General features: G+C 43.5%; 1 protein-coding gene across 1 annotated transcript in view; it reads left to right on the plus strand.

The window, feature by feature from the left end:
- Positions 1-3,197: 3,197 nt before the first annotated feature.
- Positions 3,198-23,162, plus strand: part of LOC118768943 (solute carrier family 22 member 23) — a 45,862-nt gene continuing 25,897 nt past the window's right edge. The window contains exons 1-3 of the mRNA XM_036515930.1: positions 3,198-4,229; positions 15,554-15,657; positions 16,582-16,736. Coding sequence (XP_036371823.1) covers positions 3,810-4,229; positions 15,554-15,657; positions 16,582-16,736 — 679 coding nt within the window. The 5' untranslated portion in view covers positions 3,198-3,809. The remainder of the gene's footprint in view (positions 4,230-15,553; positions 15,658-16,581; positions 16,737-23,162) is intronic.

Here is a 23,162-nt window from a genome sequence, read left to right on the forward strand (position 1 = left end):
CTGGTGTGTCTGGCATCCTTTTTGAACCTTTTACTGGATTACCTCAGCAGACCACAATTTTGTTACAACTGACTTCTGATAACTACATCTGACAGGAGCTGTTGTGGGCGCGGTGCGTTTAACCAGCGTATCAAATAGCCTATGCAATTATAGAGTTGGCTGTCTTAAATTAAATACTGATTCACACTTAACTAATACAGGCAAATAATTGTATTGGTTTTCGTGTAGAACTAACAAATACACACGCAGAAAGATAGCAGCGGTCAGAATGTTGGAAGGTGTCAGTTTAAAATTTAAGCATTCAGCTGGCTTTATTGGAGCTAAAACTATTCTTTATTTACAGTTAGGTCCATAAGTATTTGGACAGTGACACAATTTTCATGATTTTGGCTCTGTAAGCCACCACAATGGATTTGAAATGAAGCAATCAAAATGTGATTGAAGTGCAGACTTTCAGCTTTAATTCAAGGGGTTTAACAAAAATATAAAACCTTATGAATTACAGCAATTTTTATACATAGTCCCCCATTTTCAGGGGCTCAAAATTAATTGGACAAATCATATATAAATCATATATAAAATGATCATTCTTAATACTTAATTGAAAATCCTTTGCACCAAATCACTGCCTGAAGTCTGGAACCCAAATTCTGGGTTTCCTCCCTAATGATGCTTTGCCAGGCCTTTTAGGCAGCTTTCTTAAATTTCTGCTTGTTTGTGGGTCCTTCTGCCTTCAGTTTTGTCTTCAGCAAGTGAAATGCATGTTCAGTTGGGTTGAGGTCAGGTGACTGACTCGGCCATTGAAGAATATTCCACTTCTTTGGTTGCTTTCGTAGTATATTTTGGGTCATTGGCCATCTGTACTGGGAAGCACCGTCCTATCAGTTTTGCAGCATTTGGCTGAATCTCAGCAGATAGTATAGCCCTATACGCTTCAGAATTCTTCCTGCTGCTTCTGTCAGCAGTCATATCGTCAATAAACAGTAGTGATCCAATTCCATTGACAGCCATACGTGCTCATGCCAAAACACTGCCTCCACCATGTTTTACAAATGATGTGGTATGCTTTGGATCATGAGCCGTTCCTTCCCTTCTCCATTCTCTTCCCGTCATTCTGGTACAGGTTAATGTTAGTTTCATCTGTCCAGAGAATATTGTTCCAGAACTGAGCAGGCTTTTTTATATGTTTTCTGGCAAAGTCTAATCTGGCCTTCCTTGAAGCTTACCAGTGGTTTGCTCCCTGTGGTAAACCCTCTGTATTTACTTTCATGAAGTCTTCTTTTGATTGTAGACAATGATACACTTACCTTCTGGAGAGTGTTCTTGACTTGACTAGATGTTGTGAAGAGGTTTTTCTTCACCAAGGAAAGAATTTTGTGATCATCCACCAAAGCTGTGTCCCGTGGTTATCCAGGCCTTTTGGTGCTGCTGAGCTCACCAGTGCATTCTTTCTTTTTAAGAATGTACCAAATTGTTGATTTAGCCACTCCTAATGTTTCCGCTGTCTCTCTGATGGGTTTGTTTTGGTTTTTTTTCAGCCTATGGATGGCCTGCTTTACTTGCATTGACATCTCTTTGGACCTCATATTGAGAGTTCCTAGCAACAGCTTCCAAATGCAAATTCCACATTTGGAATCAACTCCAGACTTTTTAACTGCTTAATTATTATTGAAATAATGAGGAAACAGCCCACACCTGGACATGAAACAGCTTCTCAGTCAATTGTCCAAATACTTTTCAGCCCCTGAAAATGGGGAGACTATGTATAAAAATTGCTGTAATTCTTAAGGGTTTATATGATATTTTTGTTAAACCCCTTGAATTAAAGCTGAAAGTCTGCACTTCGATCACATCTTGATTGCTTCATTTCAAATCCACACTGTGGTGGTGTACAGAGCCAAAATCATGAAAATTGTGTCACTGTCCAAATATTTGTGGACCTAACTGTAAATAAACCACTACATTAACCCTACATTTCCTAGTATTGTCAACAATTTAGAGTGTCAGGTCCAAGGGATCAACTGAAAATTTGTTTAAAAAATACAAACTGTGTTACACTGCTCAAAGGGGATTGGTGATTGTGGGGACTAGTGAAGATTATGATATTGATAGAATTTGAAGAATATGATATAATATGAAGAATATGATACTGATGGTCTTAAAGGAGAGGGAGAGTAGAAGATATGTGTATCCCTACGTTTGAGAGGTATGTCTTAAACAACACAAAAAATATATATCCTACACATGAAGGTATTCTTGTTATTTTTCTCGAGTCGGTAGATTTGAGACCTTTGATGAGAGAGGTCGAGATTCAGAATATTATAGCACTGTATCGCCACAAGAGGGCAGCAAAGGATAATCTGGATTTTGTTTTTAAAAAAAGAAGGGGGGTCTATTTTCCTTCGTGATCTACGCGATAATAGCCCGTTTGCCTTTGGGATGGAAGCAATGGGATCAAACGGAATCCCACACAATATAGACTGTACTGTGAAGGATCCGTATTCGCATCGCTTACTGCCCACATTTTCAAAAAGTGCATTTCCTTCTTAACATCTGTGGAGCTGTCTAATAATGTCGTAGCAATATTCTTTTCTCTCTCTTGAAAACTCCTCTTCGCCTCTAAAACACTAAACGGTGAGAAAACACCTATCTCAATAAATGCATAGTTAAAAATAAATAAATAAATAAATAAATGCACGGTTAAAAACCTTTACCTTTCAATTTACTTCCTTTTATGGGACGTAATAGGCCTACACCTAAAATCTGATGTCATCAAATGTGGATCTTTAAAGAGACAAGAAGCCACATTAGTGATCAGTGAAAATTACCACCGCCCCATACCCCTTTTCTAAAAGTGTGTGAATTCCAGCAGTAGGCACCGCTATCGCTGAAACCATCATGAAGGTCCAGTTTAACTGTAACCCGTTCAATGGTACAACGTCTTTTGCAAACCTGTAAATCTTTGTTAATTGCAGATAAATACAGTTTACGAAGCAGCTCATTTTTCAGTGTTTTGGTCGTATCCTATTATTAAGGGAAAAGACGGCACAAAGAAGGTCTTTGTTGCGGTTAAAAGGACCAATGCCCAATTGTGCGCCAGTGGTGCAATCATCTCGCCCGGTCTCTCCAATCAGAGCGCACTGGGTGACCTGGAGGGAGGGGCTTTCCTTCTAGATGCTGCTTACGATATTGAGCGCCGGACAGAACAGAGCGGGTTCTGATGACACGGCTTCAAATTAGGAGGCAATGCGTTTCTACAGCACGGGAGATGCATTTAAAGCGTTACTGCAATAACATGGCAACAGGATACAGGATGAGATGTTACGCGTTGGTCTAACGCTGAACTATGACCGTCGCACCTGCAGGAGGTCTGCGTTTATACAGGTGTGTTACCTGTAGCTTCCACGGAGAAGGGATTGGGTTTGCGGTATCAGCTCTGGACTCTTGCCGGAACAGTTTAGACACCGGTCTGCTACATTTCTCTTCTAGCCGGTGTTTCAACCAAATGGAAGACGTTGGCGGTGGAGGTCCGGCATACGTACGTCTGTGTCCATACCACGTTGGGGACAGCACAGGCGTCTTGATTTGAACCTGCTATCAACCTGAAGCGTCTATTGTTCAAAAGCATCTAGGACGGACCATAGCAGTCGCTTGATGAGCTTTCTGAAGAGGTCGCTTTTCAGTGTTGTGACTATTTTATTATTTGCGCACGGTTTGCTTTCTAGCAAGGGATTGGTGCATTGTGGAGACAATAACACGCGGGGTTGGCAAACCCGGCTGCGCTCCTGAATTTCGCTGAATATAGCACAATGGCCGTAGTTCGACTGGAAACTGTGGACCATCAGGAAAACGGCTTTGTGTCCTCAGAACCGGCTTTCGCTAGATTGCTCCCGCAGATCGATGGCTCCGTTTTGCCATTTCTTGGGGGATTTGGGAAATACCAGAAACAGCTAATTGTGCTTACGTGGATCCCAGCGTTATTTATTGGATTTAGTCAGTTCTCTGATTATTTTCTTCTAGCTCAGCCTAATAACACATGTGTGTATCCGGCTGTCAACAAGGGGAACTGGACTGGAAGTTCTCTGTCGTTAAATGTAACAACTGGCACAACGCCCGCTCCGTTTACTCAGGGCAATGACACTAAAAGTGATACTAACAACACCCAATGTATGTGCAAAGAATGGATATTCGAAATGGAAACTGGACTCATACAAAATGTGGTTACCAAGGTAAGATCTGTTGATGGCAGGTTTTTCAGAATTACCGCGACTGCGTAGGCGTTGCCACAGACTATTAAGGTATTATTATTATTATTATTATTACTATTAATAATAATAATAACAATAATAATAATAATAACAATGGTCGTATGGGATATATTGCATGCTGTGTTGTGTGGTTGCACGAGGACGTGCATGGATGGAATATTACTCTGTACCATGGGTAGCGTCAAATTCTCAACATATTACAATAATATTCCTTCCTTCCTTCCATCCTTTCACGTGTTCCTCTAAGCGCTTGCAACATGCATCGACTCATTTTTTACAAGTACAGTGGGTTGATCAAGCCGTTCTTTTACACATCGTTCGTGTGGCTTGGCCTCAACTGTGTTTGCTAAGACAATTACCTCAATCGATAAATTAAATGCGTGTTCTGTAATCATAGCCTAAGACAATGACAATGGCTAATAATTAAATCAGGAATAAATTAAGAATAGAACCGTGGAAAAGTGGAGGACGGTACCTATTGTGTGTGGTGCGTGTGATGATGTGCGAATCATTGAACCAGCTGATCGACAAGCGCGAGGTATCGCACAGAAGTTCCGCTGCTTTCCCACGTGCTGACAAGATTTAATAAACTTCAAGTCCACAAATCGACACAATCAGTTAAATTACTGCACTGCTGCTCCCATGCCTATTAAGCAAATTGTAGAGCGGTCTTCTACTTTGTCAGGCCCCCACAGTTTTCACCACAACATTGTTTTTTTTGTTTTGCAGAAACGTTATTTGAGCGATATAAAATGAATATCTAATATTACATTTACATTAAATAGACGTGCACATTATTTGTCAGGGATACTAACACAAATACAAGGATTGTGAAATACATCATACTGGAAGTTCACTTGTTGGTATCATACAAACATTTCTTGGTCTCCTATGTTTCAAGAAGTTGAAGTCTTACTATGCACAGTGAACCAGTGCAAGGACTGTGACTCATTCTAACATTCTGAAGGCAAAATGTGAACCACTAACACTGGCCTCTGAGCCTGAGGTAGCCCTAAGTTTTGGGGTTATTTAATATTAAACATAGCTAACACACTGCATCTGTAGGTCCAGGATAATGTTGTGGGGTGTATAGTTGGCTTCCAAATAATCTTGCTTTATGTATTTTGCACAACTGTGCATTTTTTGGCCCTGAAAGGCGCTCTTTCTGTGGAGCTCAGCTGTATTCTTCCTCCTGATTTACAAACCCAGGCGCCTTGGACAAGCAACACCCATGTGCTGCGTCTGTCTTGCGAAAAGGCACTCGGCTCACCTACAGGCTGTCAGAAGTGTGTCAGAGGTCGGTCCATAAATAGTAACCCATATTTATTGATAACAGATCTTGAGATCTCCTGTTGTGCTCACCGGTTGTGTTATAAGCATTGTGTTCAATCCCTTCTTTTAATGATCTTACAAGCATCTGAATGAGTCATAACATTCTTTGCTAAGTGTAGTCATCCCTATACTCTACCTACCCAGCATCAGCACCTAGCTATAAAGGTCTTATTTTGTTTTAGAATTTACACCCCTCCATAAGCTCTTGCGATGACATATGGCCGCAACAGATGAATTGTGCAATACAATGTGTCTTCATTTTATTATCTTATTTTTCAAATGCTGGATCACAGGATCACAATGTTGTAATCACACCAAACTTCTGCATGCCAGATTTTTCATGTGCAGTGGCAGGCGGTCTTGCCTGTCAGCTGTTTTCTCTTGAGACGCGTCACTGTAACATCCAGTTTTCGAAACACTGTTGCACTGTGAACTACATTGAACCCGTACCTGTCATCACATCTGTATCTGAAGCGGAGGTGAGGAGCACTGTGGGACAGATGGTATCCGTGTAAAATGGGTGTATTATCTCGCAGACTGAAGCCGTTTGACTGCCTCTCTCCCCCTGTGCCGCCACGTGCCCTCTCGCCCACAGCTGGCTGCGAGCAGAAAGCTCTGCACTTCCCCTAACAGCTGTCAATGTAGATAATCATGCCGTTGAAACGGCCCATAAATAAACCTATTAGGGACCGGAATTATTTTCATCGCATTGAGGCGAAGCAGAACAGTTTGCATCGCTTATTTATTGCTTAGCAGACGTATACAGGGAGACTTGCCTAACTGATTTTTTTGCATATTTTTAGTGCTTGATGTAGAATATTTTTGATTCTCAAGGGTGCAGAACCAGTATCCCGCCCAAGATTGGGACTTGCAGCCCCCTGGTTCCATGTTTTTTTCTTTGTTTATTTGGTTATTTTTTGGTGTTTCTAACTACCATCCCAAACTACCAGCCAAATATCCAATGGATGTTGTACCAGTGTAAATGTATGCCTGTAGCAGAGCCCCCAACCAACCCCCCCCCCCCCACCCACCCACACACAGACACACTCACTCACACTCTCACCCACTCACACACACACACACACACAAACACACACACTTTTGAGTGACAGCTATTTAGCCAGATATCACAGTACCAGACCTCAGATAAGTCCCCTGCGGTGAAGCAACCCTCATATTGATAAGCTCTGTTTGTACAGGAGTGCCCTTTCCCCCTGCTGTGTGTGCCGTTCCTTCCACGGAGGCCTTCATTCTTCCTGAAGCCGAGGTCATGAGGAAGAAGTAGGGACAGATGCAGGAAGTTAAAATCAGATGTGATGGTGCGCCACATGACTGTGTTCATTGGTCTTTCTCAGTGCCATGTATGTGAACAGGCAGACCAAACTCAAAATTAAATTTCACCTTTTTGAAAAAGCATTCATGTCATCAAATTTTTTGACGACTGAACTTTATACAAAATCCATATTTTTTGGTTTCAGCTGATTTCCAAAAATACTGCTCAAAAGATTAATTGGAATACCACAGAATATTTTTTTAAAAGCATAGAATTTACACTAATAAACACATAACATGTTACCTTGTGTGCTTACTGCCAATAGCTTCATGCCTGTAGTGCTGCATTAGTGCGATGTCAGGCATTATCAGTCCTGTGTTAAATTAAGCTGATTTGAGGGCCAACACCCAACTGGTTTGTTACCTGCCTTTCCCCTCCTTGTTGGTCATTTTGGATACCATCCACCATCCAGGCTTTCAAGCTAGTCAATCTGTCCAATTTTTTTTCCCAGTTGAAATGTTTGATAGCAAACATTCTCCTCTGAGGCTGTACTTGTCAAATTCAGTAACATGACATAGTAAAAAGTGGAATATTAAGATGTGCAAAATTAATTAATCATTTTAGGTTTGTAGAAAAATGTCTTAATGAAAGTTATTTGTATTTTTTTATCAGCTATTTTAAAAATTTGCAAGGGTAGCACTGGATTAAAGCTATTCATTACAGCCTGCTTGAAAATGACTGTGCCATTCTTTAAGTCTTGCATCATTGTTTGAGGGATGTTTCTTTTCTGTGTTGGGGAGTTTTGTGGGATTTCAGTAACAGCAGGGCAGAATTATTGCCACAGCTTTCAGTAATTTTACTAGGCCTTCCCACTTGTACAAATATTGTATTGTCCTCCAGGGAATGCTCCAAGAGGTGGAGTTTTATCAAGAGCAGGGCTGTGAACAGTTGTTGGCTTTGCATTAAATGCATATCAGTTTATTAAAATCACCCTCTTCCACTAGGATAGACTTGCTCACTTAGAATGCGGGAAAATTATATTTTGGGCAATAAACGGATAGCCACCACTGGATCGTCCATCACCCATTTGCAACATATTTGCATACATGTGTCAAGGCAGAGATGAAACATTCAGGCTGAACCCAACATTTCTTGCTCAGTTCTTACTTTCTTAAACATGGAACTAGAATTTCTTTACAGGAAAGGTGTTTTTTTACATGCTATTTAGCTATGGATGTAGCTGAAGGTGATAGAGGTCAATGTGCTCATGGAAAGATTTGAAGAATACTCAGCAACAAGGCTTGAGCTTGAAGTAGCCTCTTCCTCGGGGACAGATGATGAGCTGCGTAGATCCACTTTAATGGAGCTCAGCGGTCTCACAGGACACTCAGAGACTTGACTTAATAGGAGTGAACCTAATGAAATGGTGATGGAAAGAAACTACTGACAGGTCCAAGGCACTGCTGTGTCTAAAGTAGGGCAAATCTGTTTCACTAAATGTTATTCTCACATTTTAAGTGTCAGTGCCCATATATTTTATGTAGGTAATGGTTTTATTGAGCCATGTGGTGGATTCTCTCTAGGAGGGACATAAAAGTGAGATTCTTAATGTGGGAATCTCTGCTTAAATAAGCCCAGGAAGGCAGTGTAGAGGAAGACTGCCACACCTCTTCTGCTTTCTCATTCGGAGTATACATGTAATGAAGTCAGGAGACAACAGTTTAATTGAGTGTTTTACCATCTCTGGGACTTGCTCATGCTGACATTTGAAGTCGCTGCTGTCTCAACTTTTAAAATAAGCCACCCAGTTGTGAATCAGTGCAGATACACAAAGCCGTAGGGAGCCAGTCACCAGAACAGACTCAGTAACTCTGTCTGCTTGGCTTCCAGCTGTTTTGTCAGGATCACTGTGTCTGTATTTAGGGGTAAATTGTCTGTTGACTGAGCTGACCAAAGGAGATCAGACGGTTGACTCAGAAAATCCTTCTGGTGTGCTGGGACAGGTGGTCCTCAATGGTCATAGCCCACAACAACCTACCCCAGTTGCACATGTGGAAACTGAAGTCAACCGTGGGCAAGCAAGCCTTTTAACTTGAAAACCATTTGGTGCACAGGATGGTGCAATGTCTGGATCTGCTGAACTGCAACTGGAACTGCTGCCTCAAGTTATCACTGAGAGCAGGGCAGGTTCAGACAGTACTTTAACAGTTCATTATCCGAAAATGAAGTGACAAAAATGTGAACTGCTATCAATGGGATTAAATTTGCAAGGCTTATGTACGGTACACAGATGGTGAAACTGGCCTGATTGCAGATTGTATGGCAAGAAACTATAGCTAGTCACCAAGAATCGACAGTCTTGGCTAGTCAGGGGATATCGGGTTGATGTGTGAGCTTTAAACTAAATACACCCCTCCTGCTGGAAAGTGCTCTTTCCAAATAATTGAGATGTTTACTCAGCCGTGAGGGCAGTGGCCTGTCTCCAGACCCAAGAGCTGTGTGTGTGTCAGTAGAGTGGACCGCATAGGTGCCATGAACCGGAGCGAGATGGCTAGGCCACAGTGACGCGCTATTGGGATCAGTTCCAGTGAACTGCAAGTGGTAAACATGGATGAGAGTGCTTGACCTTAGGCAACACGAGGGCTTGGTGAGGCTGAGTTTTCTCCCATTGCTGTAAATGTTGCACTGTTGACTCGTGGAACGGGGCTAACACATGACTGCTTACCCCCCGAGGCATTGGTTCTGAGTAAGAGGTTTGCAAACATGTGGTGACTAATAAGCTTTTAAAGCTAAATATTTACGCCTGGCAATGACGTGCATTTCCACCCAAGCCTGCGTGTTGGTCCTTGCTATACCAGCACAGTGATACACACGCACACACGCACATATACACAGAGCTAACTCTTTCCCCCTCACTCTCTATCAGAGCACAGGTAAATTACTGAGTTTGCAAAGTAGAGCTCAGAGCTGCCTATATCAGTCAGCAGTTGAGCTTTGAATTCCCTAAGTAGCACTCGCTGTCAAAGGTACTCTCTGGTAATGAGACCAACACTTTTGCAAAGCCCCCTGCAAATTCCTCAGATTGAGGAATCTTAAACACATCATTTCTGGCAGTGGGGGACTGTGTTTGTGACAGTGTAGCATAGTGGTAAGGAGCTTGACTCATAAGTGAAAGGTTGCCGGTTTGATTTCCCACTGTAGCACTGCTATTATACCCTTAAGGTACTTAACCCAGAATTGCCTCAGTAAATATCCAGCTGTATAAATGGGTAACATGTAAAAAAAATGTAAGCTATGTAAGTTGCTCTAGATAGGAGCATTGCTAAATGCCAGTACTGCATGTAATGTAACATTGGTCCTACTGCATCTGTGAGAAGAACGTTTTCACGTTCGGCCATTGTGCTGCACCAGAGTGCAGCATAATGTGGAGTGGCATGTTGCGGTACAAAGCGAAATGGCCAAAACTGTTGACGATGTGTTTTTATTACGCATCAAGCTTCTGTGAATATTTGATTAAATCCATTAAATTGCACAGGCTCTTATTGAGGGAGATTAATAGTCTGAAGTATTAAGTAATGGACGGTTGGCAGGGTCTTCAGCTGCTCAGCATTTCACTGTGGTGGTGGAGTAAAATGCTGCTGTGTTTTCCCGTCCCATAATCTCATTGCTCCTGGTGATAGAGTGGTAAATATCAGTGTCATTTCATTTAGACCATATTATAAGCTTGTTGTCTGTGATGGAGAGCCCTGGCCATTGAACAACTTGCAAGCAGGACTGTAATTTCACCCTTCATGATTTAGGGTTCGGGAGGCCCAGTGATCAATACTTGTCTGTTCCCGTCAGGCTATTCAGCATCTTGCCTGGGAGCGGCTGTTCTTGCAATTGAAAGGTCTAAATCTCCGCTTGGATTCCAGCTCTGAATCTCTATCACAATTCCAGCTCAGAGATTCTCTGGTCTTTCTTTTGCTTTCTTTCCATGTCCCTGTAACAGAGTGGCTCACATCACACTGTCAGGAAGCCCAATTAAGACCTAAAACTTTATTACAAAGGAGCCGCCCTCTGGGCGGCGATTCATCTTTCATGTAAAATGCTTCTCAGAAGCAGCTGCTCTTCCTCTGGAACCGTCCCGGCGTGCTCGCTGTGTTAATCGTCTGCCGGGGGGGGTCGGCGAGACAGAAATGGCGAGACAGAAGCGTCGTCAGAAACGTGGCCGCCTCGTGCTGCCGGTGCGAGAACGCTCCCAGTGTTCGCTCGCTAAAGACTGACTCCGTTTGGCCCACACCGCTGTGCTTTAGCTTTGAGGCATCCGCTTGGAAAGGACCGCGAGGTCAAAGACGCAGTGAGCGCGCAGCTACACCCAGAGACAAAATCCAAAAATCCCTGTGCCCAGACAAGATGACATGACCCCCCCCGCCATATCTTGCCATATCACCCGTGACACAGAGACACACAATGCTTGTCAAAACGACCTGCAAAATGTGAAAAGAATACCCACACTGCCACTGCGCTCCCAAGTGACTCATTACCTTTTACCCGGCAGCAGTTTGCAATGTTTCGACTGTTCGGTCTTCTCCAGGTGTTGCATCATCCCTGTTTTCAGGTGACATGTATGTCGCGGCACGGTTAGTACTCTGCGGCTGTGGTCCTCTAATAGGTGTGGTCTGCACTAGGGGTTTGGAAGTGAGACCCTGGCTTCCCTCTTCTGTCCCCCCTAACAGCCCTGTCAGCCCATACAACACAGTCCATAGCGTCCTCTCCCCCAGCATGCTGCTTTCGCAGGACTCTTTCATAATGCCCTTATGCATAGTACTTAGCTGGGGATACAGCCTTTTGAAACCATAATTAATTAATTAATTATATAAGTGAGGCACTGACACCGTCTTGGTGGGAGGAGTGCATGGCAACTCTGCAGGTGTGTATATGTGTGTGGCATGTCCATGTTGTGTGTGTGTGTGTGTGTGTGTGTGTGTGTGTGTGTGTTTCAGTCACACTCTCTCTGGCAGGACTTGCTTCTATTGCACCAAATTGGCATTAGTGGCTGCCACACCACTCCCGATCGTTTAACCAGGCACTGCAAATAACAGCGGCGTGCAGCTGCCTGCCCCTGAGACCAAAATAGCAGAGGCTCCGCAGCCCCGCAGCCCCGGAGCCCCATGGTCCCATGTCCTCTCGACCTTCACTGATTGGTGGGATCGCCACCTGCTCATTGTGACCCGTGACGCTATGTTTGGTCCGATTGGTGGGAGCACCGCTGGCTCGTTATGACCCCTGACACCGAGACTGATCTGATTGGTGGTTGTGCCACCTGCTCATTATGATCTGTGACACTGACTTTGATCGCAGTAAATGTGAGCAGCCAGCCGTGGAGACCATTAAACTCGCTATTGTTTAAATGTTAAAGGGAGGGGGAGGCTGAAATAATCATCAAAGAAGCAGTTCACTTGCTGTCCCTCTGTAGAACACGGCCCATGCCATCATCTCTCACACAGTGAAGGTCGTTCATGTTTCGTGTGCTATGTCTCTCAGCCACACCCTGCAGGGCTTAGCTGTCAGGCAGCTGTATTGGGTTCCATCCTCCGTTCACCGCTGCCTTGATATTTACATTATGAGCCTAGAAATGATTCCTTTGTTGCCATGGGAACATGATTGGGGAAAAAACCATTAGGCATTTTATTATCATGAGGAACAGGTTCCTGTGTCCACAGAAAATTTTGAATATATGTAAAGAGTTAGATATAATTGAGAGATTTCATTCCTGTTCATTATATATATATATATATATATATGTGTGTGTGTGTGTGTGTGTGTGTATATATATATATATATATACATTGATCTATATATATATCGATATATATATGTAGATATAGATAGATAGATAGATAGATACACATAAAAACTTAAATGTATTTATGTTCACCTGATGTTGCCTTTTGTGTACCCCTATTAGTCAGTTGATCTTCACAAAAGTCTGCTGTTCAGTTTTTATGAAATACTCGTTGAAGCACCCAGGGTGGATAAACTAGCCTTTGCAATAATCTCCTAACCATATGGAGTGGGGTGTCCTAGAATAGATTTGCCATGTTTTAGGCCATTCTGAATCTGATGTCAGAGAGTTCTGGAAGGATTTCGGTAGAGTTGGGGGGGGGGGGGGGGTGTCAAAGCCTGACACGTCCCGTACCTTCCAGAGGGAGCTGAGAGTTTCTTTGTCCCAGGCTGGCACGTCCACACAATGGAAACTGTCTTGAATGTGAAAGACGCGGGCGCTGAACTGTACTCTCACCGGTGGCGGAGCCTTGAGCAGCTGTCCCCCTTCCCTTTGTGCTGACGGTCAGCCTGCTGCCCCCCCCCCCCACAGAAGGTCACGCCTTTCCACCTTTTCCACCTGCCCCCTCGGCTCCCGGCTCTCGCGGATGTTTTTCTAGTTCTTGCGCGGCCTTTGTGCTTTCCGACAGCTGGACACACCACGGGGCCCTCAGCCGCTCCAACTGCAGTCAGCTGGACACACATGTAGCTGCGAGACTTGTTCAGGTTTTTATACAGGGGGAGTAGCGCTGGGAGCTGCTCTGTATGCCAACTGGATATGTTTCAGGTGTGTGCGCAGCAGGCTTGGCGCAAAAAAATCGTAAATGCTATGTAGACATCGGGATATAAGGAGACGACTGGGGGTGCAGTGGGGTCAATCTGGGGGTGCAGTCCACCCCTAAGCACCTCCATAGCACCGGGCCTGGTGCACACACACTAGAAAGTGCTTTCTAAGAAACTTTTTTCTTATGTACCATAAGAAAATCCTTGTCAGTTTAGATATTCAGACATCAGTTAGTAAGAAGCTCGTCTGAAAATTCAGTTTAGGTGGTTAGTTACTTAGGTGTTCATCTACTTACACACACAGATAAACAATCTTGCATACAAAGATATGTTTCTGCTTACCATGACTGTACTAAGTAGGGTGTGTTTTACATGGCCATTATTTTTGTGTGGACTAAAGCCCTCACTTTTCTTCATATGTTGACCTACTAATACCTGTTTGTGTAGGAGATTGCTTTATCTAATCCAAATGCCAAGAGAAAACTTGGGAGGTCATTCCAGTAGGGCATTGAACACAGCTGTGAGGCTCGTTCGGGTTTCTCAAACTGGGGAGTAGCACTGGAAACTTCCCTGTATGCTAATAGGAAATGCATTTCAGGTGCGTGCACGGGGACTAGAAAGTGCTTTCCAAGAAACTTTTTTTGTGTTGTGTACCAAGAAAATCTCTGTAGTTAATAAGAATCTCATCTGAAAATTTAGTTCAGGTGACTTCTTTACTTGAAGAGCTTATCTGCTCAGTCCACACACACACACACACGCTCATACATACAAAGATACAATATACCCTGAATGACACTCCATCCTGTGGAAGTGATTCCTGGAATTCCCTGTCCATCACTCTCTGTTGCCTTGCACTTCAAAGTGAAGTGGTGATGGGGGGGGCAGGTTGTCGACTGTGTGGAATGATGAAAATGTAAAAAAGAACTCCACTCATCATCATGCACATCCTTGAGGAGTGGAAGGACACTCAATAAGAGAGGGGTCTGTTGGAACCCTAGGGAGTGGGCAGTATAACATGTCCCCTTGCCCCCGCCTCACGAACGCTGTGTGCCACACGAGGTCCACAGCGGGACCGAGCGATGCCGTGGCTCCTATTGCTAGTGTGCCAAAGATAGCCCCACATGACTACATTTGTGTAAATAAAGGCGGAATCGTGGTGAAATCCTGTTCCTGGATCCTGTTCCTTCTCCTGGGTAACCTTTCTCTCATTCAGCATGCATGAGTTGCGTGCGCTCCGACCGCACGGCATAACAACTCTGTATGAATAATAAAACTGTGTCAGTGTGAGAGCATAAAAGTCCGGGGGAATCTTGGGATATTCTGGTGCTATGCAAGCTTGCGTGTAGCACTCTCTTCTTACCGCATTGTATTTTGATGAAATCCTGAAATTTTTTCCCCTCAGCTACGTTTGAGTAATGTAATAAAACATTAGCTGTTTGTGTGCCATAATCATTTCATTATTGTCACTTAGCAGATGCTCCTATCCAGAGTGACTTACATAGTTTACAATTTTTTATGTTATCCATTTATACAGCTGGATATTTACTGAGCTGTTTCTTTGTTAAGTACCTTGCCAAAGGGTATAATAGCAGTGCTACAGTGGGGAATCAAACCGGCAACCTTTCATTTATGAGTCATGCTCCTTACCACTATGCTACACTGCCACCCAAAGTATTCGTAGATTTTCATGCTTGCAAGAAAAAAGTCATATCAGTTCTTCCCCTGTGAAAAACAGCATTGGGATAATGAGTTGTGAGATTTTTTTTCTGTCTAGGAGTTTGTGAAGAGTCAGAATTACACTTCAGGCATTGGTGGGAGCACAGCTCTGCAAACATACAAGATAGAGCTGGCATGCCCTGCCTCCTTAAACTGAAGTCTTCTAGCAGACTGAAGGTTAAACAGTATGAATGTAATATTGCATTAAACAAGCCCCCCTTTTGTGGGATAATGACGTTCCTATTGGCTGATTGCTCTTAACAAGAATGCCCGGCAGAGATTTAGTGTGTTGGATTTGAAACGGAATTAGGTATAAGTCCATGTGTATTTCACCCTCTCTCTGACTTGTCTCTCTCACTGTCTCTCCCCTCTGCAGTGGAATTTGGTGTGCGATTCCGCATGGAAGGTTCACATTGCAAAGTTCTCTCTCGTGGTTGGTTCCATTTTTGGATACTTGGTGATGGGAGTTCTAGCTGATTGGTAAGTGGGTCTCAACTTATGCTGTGTTTCAGTCAATTTGTATGCTACATTGTTGTGTTACTGTTTAGTGTTGCAGAGATTTTTGGAAACATTTTGATACTCTGTATAAGACAGACTCTACACTCAAGAGCTATGGTGTCTACAGGTTTTTGCTCTGCCCAAGCACCTAGCCACCTGGATCCACCAATCATTGTCTTTATTTTGACAATATGGGGTGGAATTTGCCAGGCACTACATTCATTGGCTGAAAATGTGTAAAACATGAGGCCAGACATTTGAAAAGCTCAAGCATAAATAGCCACCATGGGAAATTTCCTATTTGCATTTTTATTCTTTTCCAGGGGAATTTGTCTGTTAAGAAAGTACCATATGTCAGATTTGGCCTTTGTATTTTCCCCAAGTTGTGAAAGTGTTGGTGGTGAGAGCAGGTTTGATAAAATGTAGTGTAATGTAATAAGTCTCCAGGACCATGGTAAAGGTAAAGGTAGGTAAAGGACCTACACTTTACCAAGAGACAGCCAAAGAGGCTTCTTAGACCAGAGTACCTGCTGAATCCATACAGACCACCCTGTTTTTGGCAGCAGATAACATCTGCTGGTGTTGCTGCCAACTTTCCTTGAATTAGCTTTGATTTAATTGTACTGATTTTTATTTGACATTTAATCTGGTATGCACTCTTTGTGAGAGAAATGTGCCATTGGTGGTACATTTGTACTTGAAATTGTGTTGTTTGTTCAACAAATTTGGTTAATATTCATTTGCTTAGTTTAATTGTAACTTCACTTAATTGTTCTGGGCCTCAGTAATAATTAACAGGCTCTCAGGAAGTGTGTGGGTATATGAAATCCAAAGTGTGAGTGGGTCTGTATTTTTGCTAAATATTCACGCCCTTTCTACTCCCCCCCCCCCCCCCGTTTGGAACAGGTTCGGACGCCACCCCGTCCTGATCGTCTCCGTGCTGTTCATGCTGGTGTTCGGGCTGACGGTGGCCTTCTCCGTCAACGTCACCATGTTCAGCACCCTGCGCTTCTTCGAGGGCTTCTGCTTGGCCGGGATCACACTTTCCTTGTATGTACTGAGTAAGTAACCCTCTACCATTCCTGTCTGGCCGGCCTGAGGAGCGATTATAGAACAGCGGACTCCCACGATGGGTATTGAACGCACCGTTCACTGGTCTCCGTATGTGATCTTGTGAGGTTGATTTGATTTACCGATGATGGAGTTTGGTAGCACAGGAACTTACACCCCTGGGGTTTACATGGATAATCACACACTACCCACTATTATGCTGCTCGTAGACTGACTTGCTCTGGTGTGTACAATGTGACAGCCATCAGGGTTGTCCTCTGCTAAATTTAAAGACCAACTGTAACATTTCTGGCCATTTTTGCCCTGCTGTGCTGTACTCAGTGTTCTTGCACGTTAGGATCTTATTTAATTGCTCACTCAATCAATAAATTATACTTCAGTCCTAGTCAGGACACTTAGTAGAGGCAGTATGAACAAAGATACAGAATAAGATGACTCAATGCTTGCACGTGTGTGAGGAGACTAATTCTCAAGATTGTGTTGTGAGCCTGTGAGAATACAGGAAACATGAAAAGTTTCCATTCATGATAGAATTTCGTAATTTAGAATAGTGCTTCCCTGCCCTGTTTTTTGGCAGCACATCACATCTGCTGTGTTTGCTGCCAGCTAAGCTTTCCTTTAATTAGTTTTGATTTAATTGAATACTGATCCTTATTGGGCACCTCGACATTTAATCTCTACATTCATTCCTTGGAAAACCTTATTATTTCTTTATGAAATAAATATACTGTTGGTAGTGCTTTTGTACTTATCAAATTACGAAATTGTTTATTCAACATGTTTGGTTAATATTCCTTTGATAAGTTTAATTGTTAGTTCAGTTAATTGTTTTGGGCCTTGCTAATCAAATCACTACTACTAATTACAACATATAACAGTATAACTATATTATATGTTCTATACTACATAACAAAGTATTACTACATAACAAAGCTGAATACTTCTCTAGTTAATTGTGTTTTAAGGGGTGTAATTGAATGGAAAGTGTAATGGAAAGTTACAGTAGCAACTTTATTTGTCATAGCAAACACTTCCAACAACCCACAAAGCACTGACCACTCATACTGAGTTGTGGGATCAGTATCAGTTGATCAATATTTGATTGACAGCTTAGTCAAACATAATTAATAGAGAGCTCAGATGAAACTAAAGCCAGCATGCGTAATGTGCCCCCAGGACCAGGGGTGGAAAAATTGATGTAATGTAGTAACTCAGAGGAAATGTGCAGTAACAAGCATCACAAGGAGAGTCCTTTTAGAGGTAGGATTTGATACTCTGAAATTCTCTAGAAATTAGATATATTGTAATATTTTGAGAAACATGCTGTTCAGCCCAAGAATATATTGCATATACAATTAAAATACATTAATATAAATATGAAGCTAAAAAGGTATTCTCTGAAATATGTTCTCAATATTTGTTTTTTTTTTTATATGGGGAAGGCCAGGTAACTAAAAGTGCTGTGCTGGGCCCCTGGAATCCAAGTGCGTTGTTGATATCTAAACAAGCCTCCAGCTTCAAGGTCAGAAAGGCTGTGTGTCCCATGGAGTTATGATGAGGAGAGCGGTGTTCTCTGCACTGACTGGCAGCACTCTGTGTCGGCACGACTGTGGATGGTTGAGGCCTGTCGCACGGCCTCTTCTTCGCTGTGTGGGGTGTCTGTGCTGCAATCTCCCGCTGTGGCGGTGTCGGAGTGTTTGGACATTCGGGATTGGCTCACGCTGGAGGACAGCGCCGTTGTCGCCAGAACGAGAGGAAGGGGAGCCCTGATGCGGCTGTGTGTACAAAACACGGCAAATGTCAGAGCACCGCGGAGCAGCGACAGGGCTATTTTTACCGCGAAGTGCTCGTGTGGCTTCTCGGGTGGAAAAATCGGCGGGGCAGGTTTCGCGCAAAACATCAACACAGTTTTGTTTTTGCCAGTCCCGGCTCTGTCCCCTGAGCAGAGGCCTTTCCAGGAATCCTGTCCTTCATGGATAATGCTGGGCTTTCAGGACTGACATTTTATGTTCAGATTCATAGCAACAGAAACTCTGACACTAACCTTTCAGAAGAGTTTTGTCCACACTTTAAGCCTAACTGACATTTTCAAGGCAGGAAACCAGTACAGAAGGCACAAAATGTCCAACGCGTCGATCCTCTCTTCCTCTTCTCCCTTGTTATGTCCTGTTTTGGTGTTTCCTTACATGCTTTTTTCACTATGTGTATGACTACTAAGTCTCTTTTTCTGCAGTGTCTCTGGCACCGTGATTAGTTCAGGTTTGCCCATCTCATATAGTGGCATGTCAGAATGAGGCATCTTCTGCTTTGCGAAGCAATCTCGCCTTCCTCCCAGCACCTAAGGGCTTTTCTTAATGAACAAGCTCGTTTCATCCGAGAGATTAATTTCCTCAATTACAGTGAGGACCTTACCATCATGTAGTGGGCTTTCGATGACTCATGATACACTGGTGGAAACATTTGCTCAGGAAGGAGATCTTCACCTGGCCTCGCGGTAGGTCCACTGTTCATTTAAAACTCTCCGCTTTTGATGAATATTTATTGTTGTACAATAAAGTCAAGGGAAGCGGAACAGGGGGACCATGGTGTCCTTGTCATTCTAATTTACTCCGAATGGTCCATCTGCAAAGCTATTTGGACCCTTTGTAAGCTTGGCGGTGACTTGAAATAGAGGACCGATCATTGTTGCATTGAGTGGAAGGCCTAGAAAAGGACAGGTGAAGCCATTATGCTGGCCTCTCTCTCTCCCTGGCTGGCACGTTCTCCTGGATGCCTGACTTTCAGATGCACCAAATCAAGCATTAACCAGACAGTGACACAATTGAGGAGATAGCTCTGTGATGGGCTTCAGGGACTTGAGACTTGCGAATTGAGTGAAAGCTGCGAGCTGTGTAGCTTCTGTAGGAAATTGCTTGCGCGTAGAAGCGCGATTTCCCAGCAATGTAAGCATTACCGGGGGGACAGGAGCCCCCGCTTGACCCCATATCCAGCTGTGAGTGTGAGGCTATCTGAGTACAATTTAGCCACAGGGAACAAACCTCCTCCTCACTGATCCCTGGTCTACCAAAGTGAAGTGAATGTGGAGTGAAGGATGCTGGGAAGTGGTGTCTTGTCATGATTTCATTGTTTGAAAAACATGTATGCTTGGGGAATGCTCTGGAATGCGAAGTTGTTTGCAAAGGTTAACAAATTTAATTCCAGTTTCTTAGGAATGTGGAATTCAAGGCTTCCTGGCTAGAATCTTCACAATATTGTTTGGCTGGAAGACATCCATAATTGATATTTAGTTTTACTAAGGAGGGTGTTTGCTGATGTTGCAGTAAAACGAATATAACACGTGTATATAGAGCAGGCTGTAATTTTCTGTTGAGCCTTCAACGAAGGCCACATTAGTCTCCACACCTGCCAGAAACGTCCCAGCCCCCTCCCCCTGGTGTTAAAATAGACGCATGTACCAAGGAGATAACCTTCCCCCCTCTCACGCCTCTCTGTGTTTTTCCATTAACTGTTGAATACACTCCTGGGTCTCTGAGACTAATGAGATTAAATTGAGTGTCATTGAATTATTGCCTCTTAATCAGCTTTGCCTTTCCACCGAGGCGAAGCGGGAGATGGTCAAGGTGCAGCGCCGCGGCTCAGGGGAAGGAGCGATCGAAAGTGCACCTCCTTTTGCGCTCTCTGCAGGAGGACCGCTGCTTCTGATTTGTATGTGTCAGTCATGGCCTGAATTTAGCTTTCACTGTGCTTCGGGCATAATCTTTTCTAGACTGATTGCTGGTATTTTACACATTCGATAGATGAACAAGATGATTACACCAGAGCTGGGCTACGGAGGTTAAGCGCCTTGATCGGGGACATAGCAGTAGGACCCCATGCTCATTGGCTAATCCTTATTTCACAGTTTGAGTGTTAGTGCAGTTAGTGCATCTGTCTGTCAAAACCTTCTTCTCTGTCTCGCTCTCTGTTTTTCCCTTTAATTGTTTTGTTGGAGCTCATTGTGTCAGGATGAGTTTTTTGGCATTGTTAATTAAAGAGCTTTTTAGGAATCAGAATATCGCTCCATCTCTAATGTGTGCTGGAGTAGGCTTTCATGGCCATTATTACATTACATTATTGGTATGTAGCAGGCGCTGTTATCCAGAGCAACTTACATCAGTTACAGTTTTTTTACAATGTTATCCATTTATACAGCTGGATATTTACTGAGACAATTGTGGGTTAAGTACTTTGCCCAAGGGTACAGCAGCAGTGCCCCAGCGGGGAATCGAATCGAATCGAATCGGCAACCTCTCGGTTACGAGTCCTGCTCCTCAACCACTATGCTACACAGCCGCCCCTATTGGCCCTGCTGTTTAGAGGAGACTGCTGATGTGATGGGTTTTTTTTTTCCTCCTCTGGTGTTGTCACAACTCCAGCTCATGTTGGTGTTTGCATGGAGGTCTGTCTCAGGCCTGGTTCAGTAACAGTAACAGCCAAAAGGTTGGACACACCTGATTAGGATAATGAGAAACATGCATTCAAAGGCATTTTGATCTAAAAACGCTTAAATGCTTGAAATTTGTTTCTTATATGAATATAAATAGTGAAGTTGATGCGTATGTATTCATTTCTTAAAAAAATAATAATTATAAAGATTATTTTTGGCTACTTCAAAGAATCTAAAATGTAAGTTTTGGTGTGTTTAACACTTTTGGTCTCTGCATAATTCCATTTGTGTTATTTCATAGTTTTGTTGACTTTGCGATTATTCTAAAATATGGAAAATAGTGAAAATAAAGAAGAATCCCTCTGTGAGTAGGAGCGTGCAAACTGTTGACTGGTACTGTATATCAGACCTCCTGATTCCTGCTGAGGTCCTTTGTTTGGACGTTTCGGATCGCCGCGCTCCTCTTAGTTGTGAGCATGTTTCCATAGGAGTTGTGGAGAAAGTGTTCGTGTTGGCTCCCCTGTCCTCGAGTCAACCCTGTACAGCGCTTGTGGGTCTGAACGTTCCTCTGCTCCGTGTCTGGTTTCAGCCTTGCTGGCCGTCATGCTTGTCCCTGCCTGTCCTTGAAGACTGAGTTCACAGTAAAGTGCGTGAGCTACTCTTTACAGCTTCATGTCTGACTTGAAGTGTTTATGGGATACCGTTGAGCTCTTCCTGTCAGCTTTTGTGTGGGATGGAAAAAGAACTGTAAGACATTGTGAAGTAATAGCAAGAGATTGTGGTATAGGAGTAGGGGGACAAGTGTAACAGTTGTATAAGATTATACGTATTAAATTAATCTTATATACTATAATTGGGGATGGACCTTTATAATAATGGTTCTTTCACTCAGCATGCATTGTTTAAAATGGACATCATTCCATGCGCTGAAGACTACATGGTGCTGGGGTGACACCTGGGAGTCTCTTTTAAATGCGGCGGTGCTCAGTGCGGTACAGGGTGTATTCTTTGAGGTCACGTCGTCTGGCATCGTGCATTATTGATGTGATTAAAAGGCGGGGTTTGCCGAACGCGCAAGCCCTGAGAGAAGCGTGCCGCTGCAGTGAGAGCGGTCACGAGACATCCAGCTGGGCTTTTCGCTCTCCCCCCCCGCCTGCCGGAGAGGCTGTCTTTTACCCATCAACCACTGCAGCTCCAGGAGAAAAAAGGCTTGTTGGTCCCCGAGCGGCGTCAGCGCGATGTGTGAAACGCTGCTAGAGGAGGGAAAAAAACGCTGTTAGAAGAATGCCGCTGTCAGCAGGCTGTGAGAGAAGAGGGTGTCGTTCCTTGGGGTCGAATCACAGTGCAGGAGGGAGAGAGCTGATTGTAGCCGACGCCTAATGCTCCTGTCACTCTCACACCTAGGTTGGTCACCCACAGAACCAAAGAGAAGACAGGGAGCTCATTCATTACATTCCATTACTGTCATTTAGGAGGTGCTCTTATCCAGATTGACTTATATAGGTTACAGTTTTTGCATGTTATCAATTTATACAGCTGGATATTTACTGAGGCAATTGTGGGTTGAGTACCTTGCATAAGGATACAGCAGCAGTGCCCCAGGTAATGGGAGCCTGAGGCTTTTTGAATCCTAAAATGAGTGTAGCCAGCACGTGTTAGCAGTGACTCCCTGAGATGAGCCAATCAGTGCTTTGGTGTGGAGAGCAAACTCATTGGTTCATACGAGTCAGTGATTGACAGCACATAGTAGAACTGCCCGTTATGGGCCTCATGGAGCCTCACAATACCTTCACTGCTTTTAACTGAATCACCACTAGAAGTGACTTGCAGCTCAAAATCTGTGTTCAATAGGGTATCAATGGTTTTTGCACCCTCAGTGATGTTGTGCGAGTAGGTGCACACACACACATGCCTTCATGTTTATGTCTGCGTAAACTGGCACATGCTTTTTTGTGCCTTTTTGCTTGTACATTTGTGTATGTGTTTGTGC

This window comes from Megalops cyprinoides, chromosome 2 (assembly GCF_013368585.1).
Source record: "Megalops cyprinoides isolate fMegCyp1 chromosome 2, fMegCyp1.pri, whole genome shotgun sequence".
Lineage (NCBI taxonomy): Eukaryota > Metazoa > Chordata > Actinopteri > Elopiformes > Megalopidae > Megalops > Megalops cyprinoides.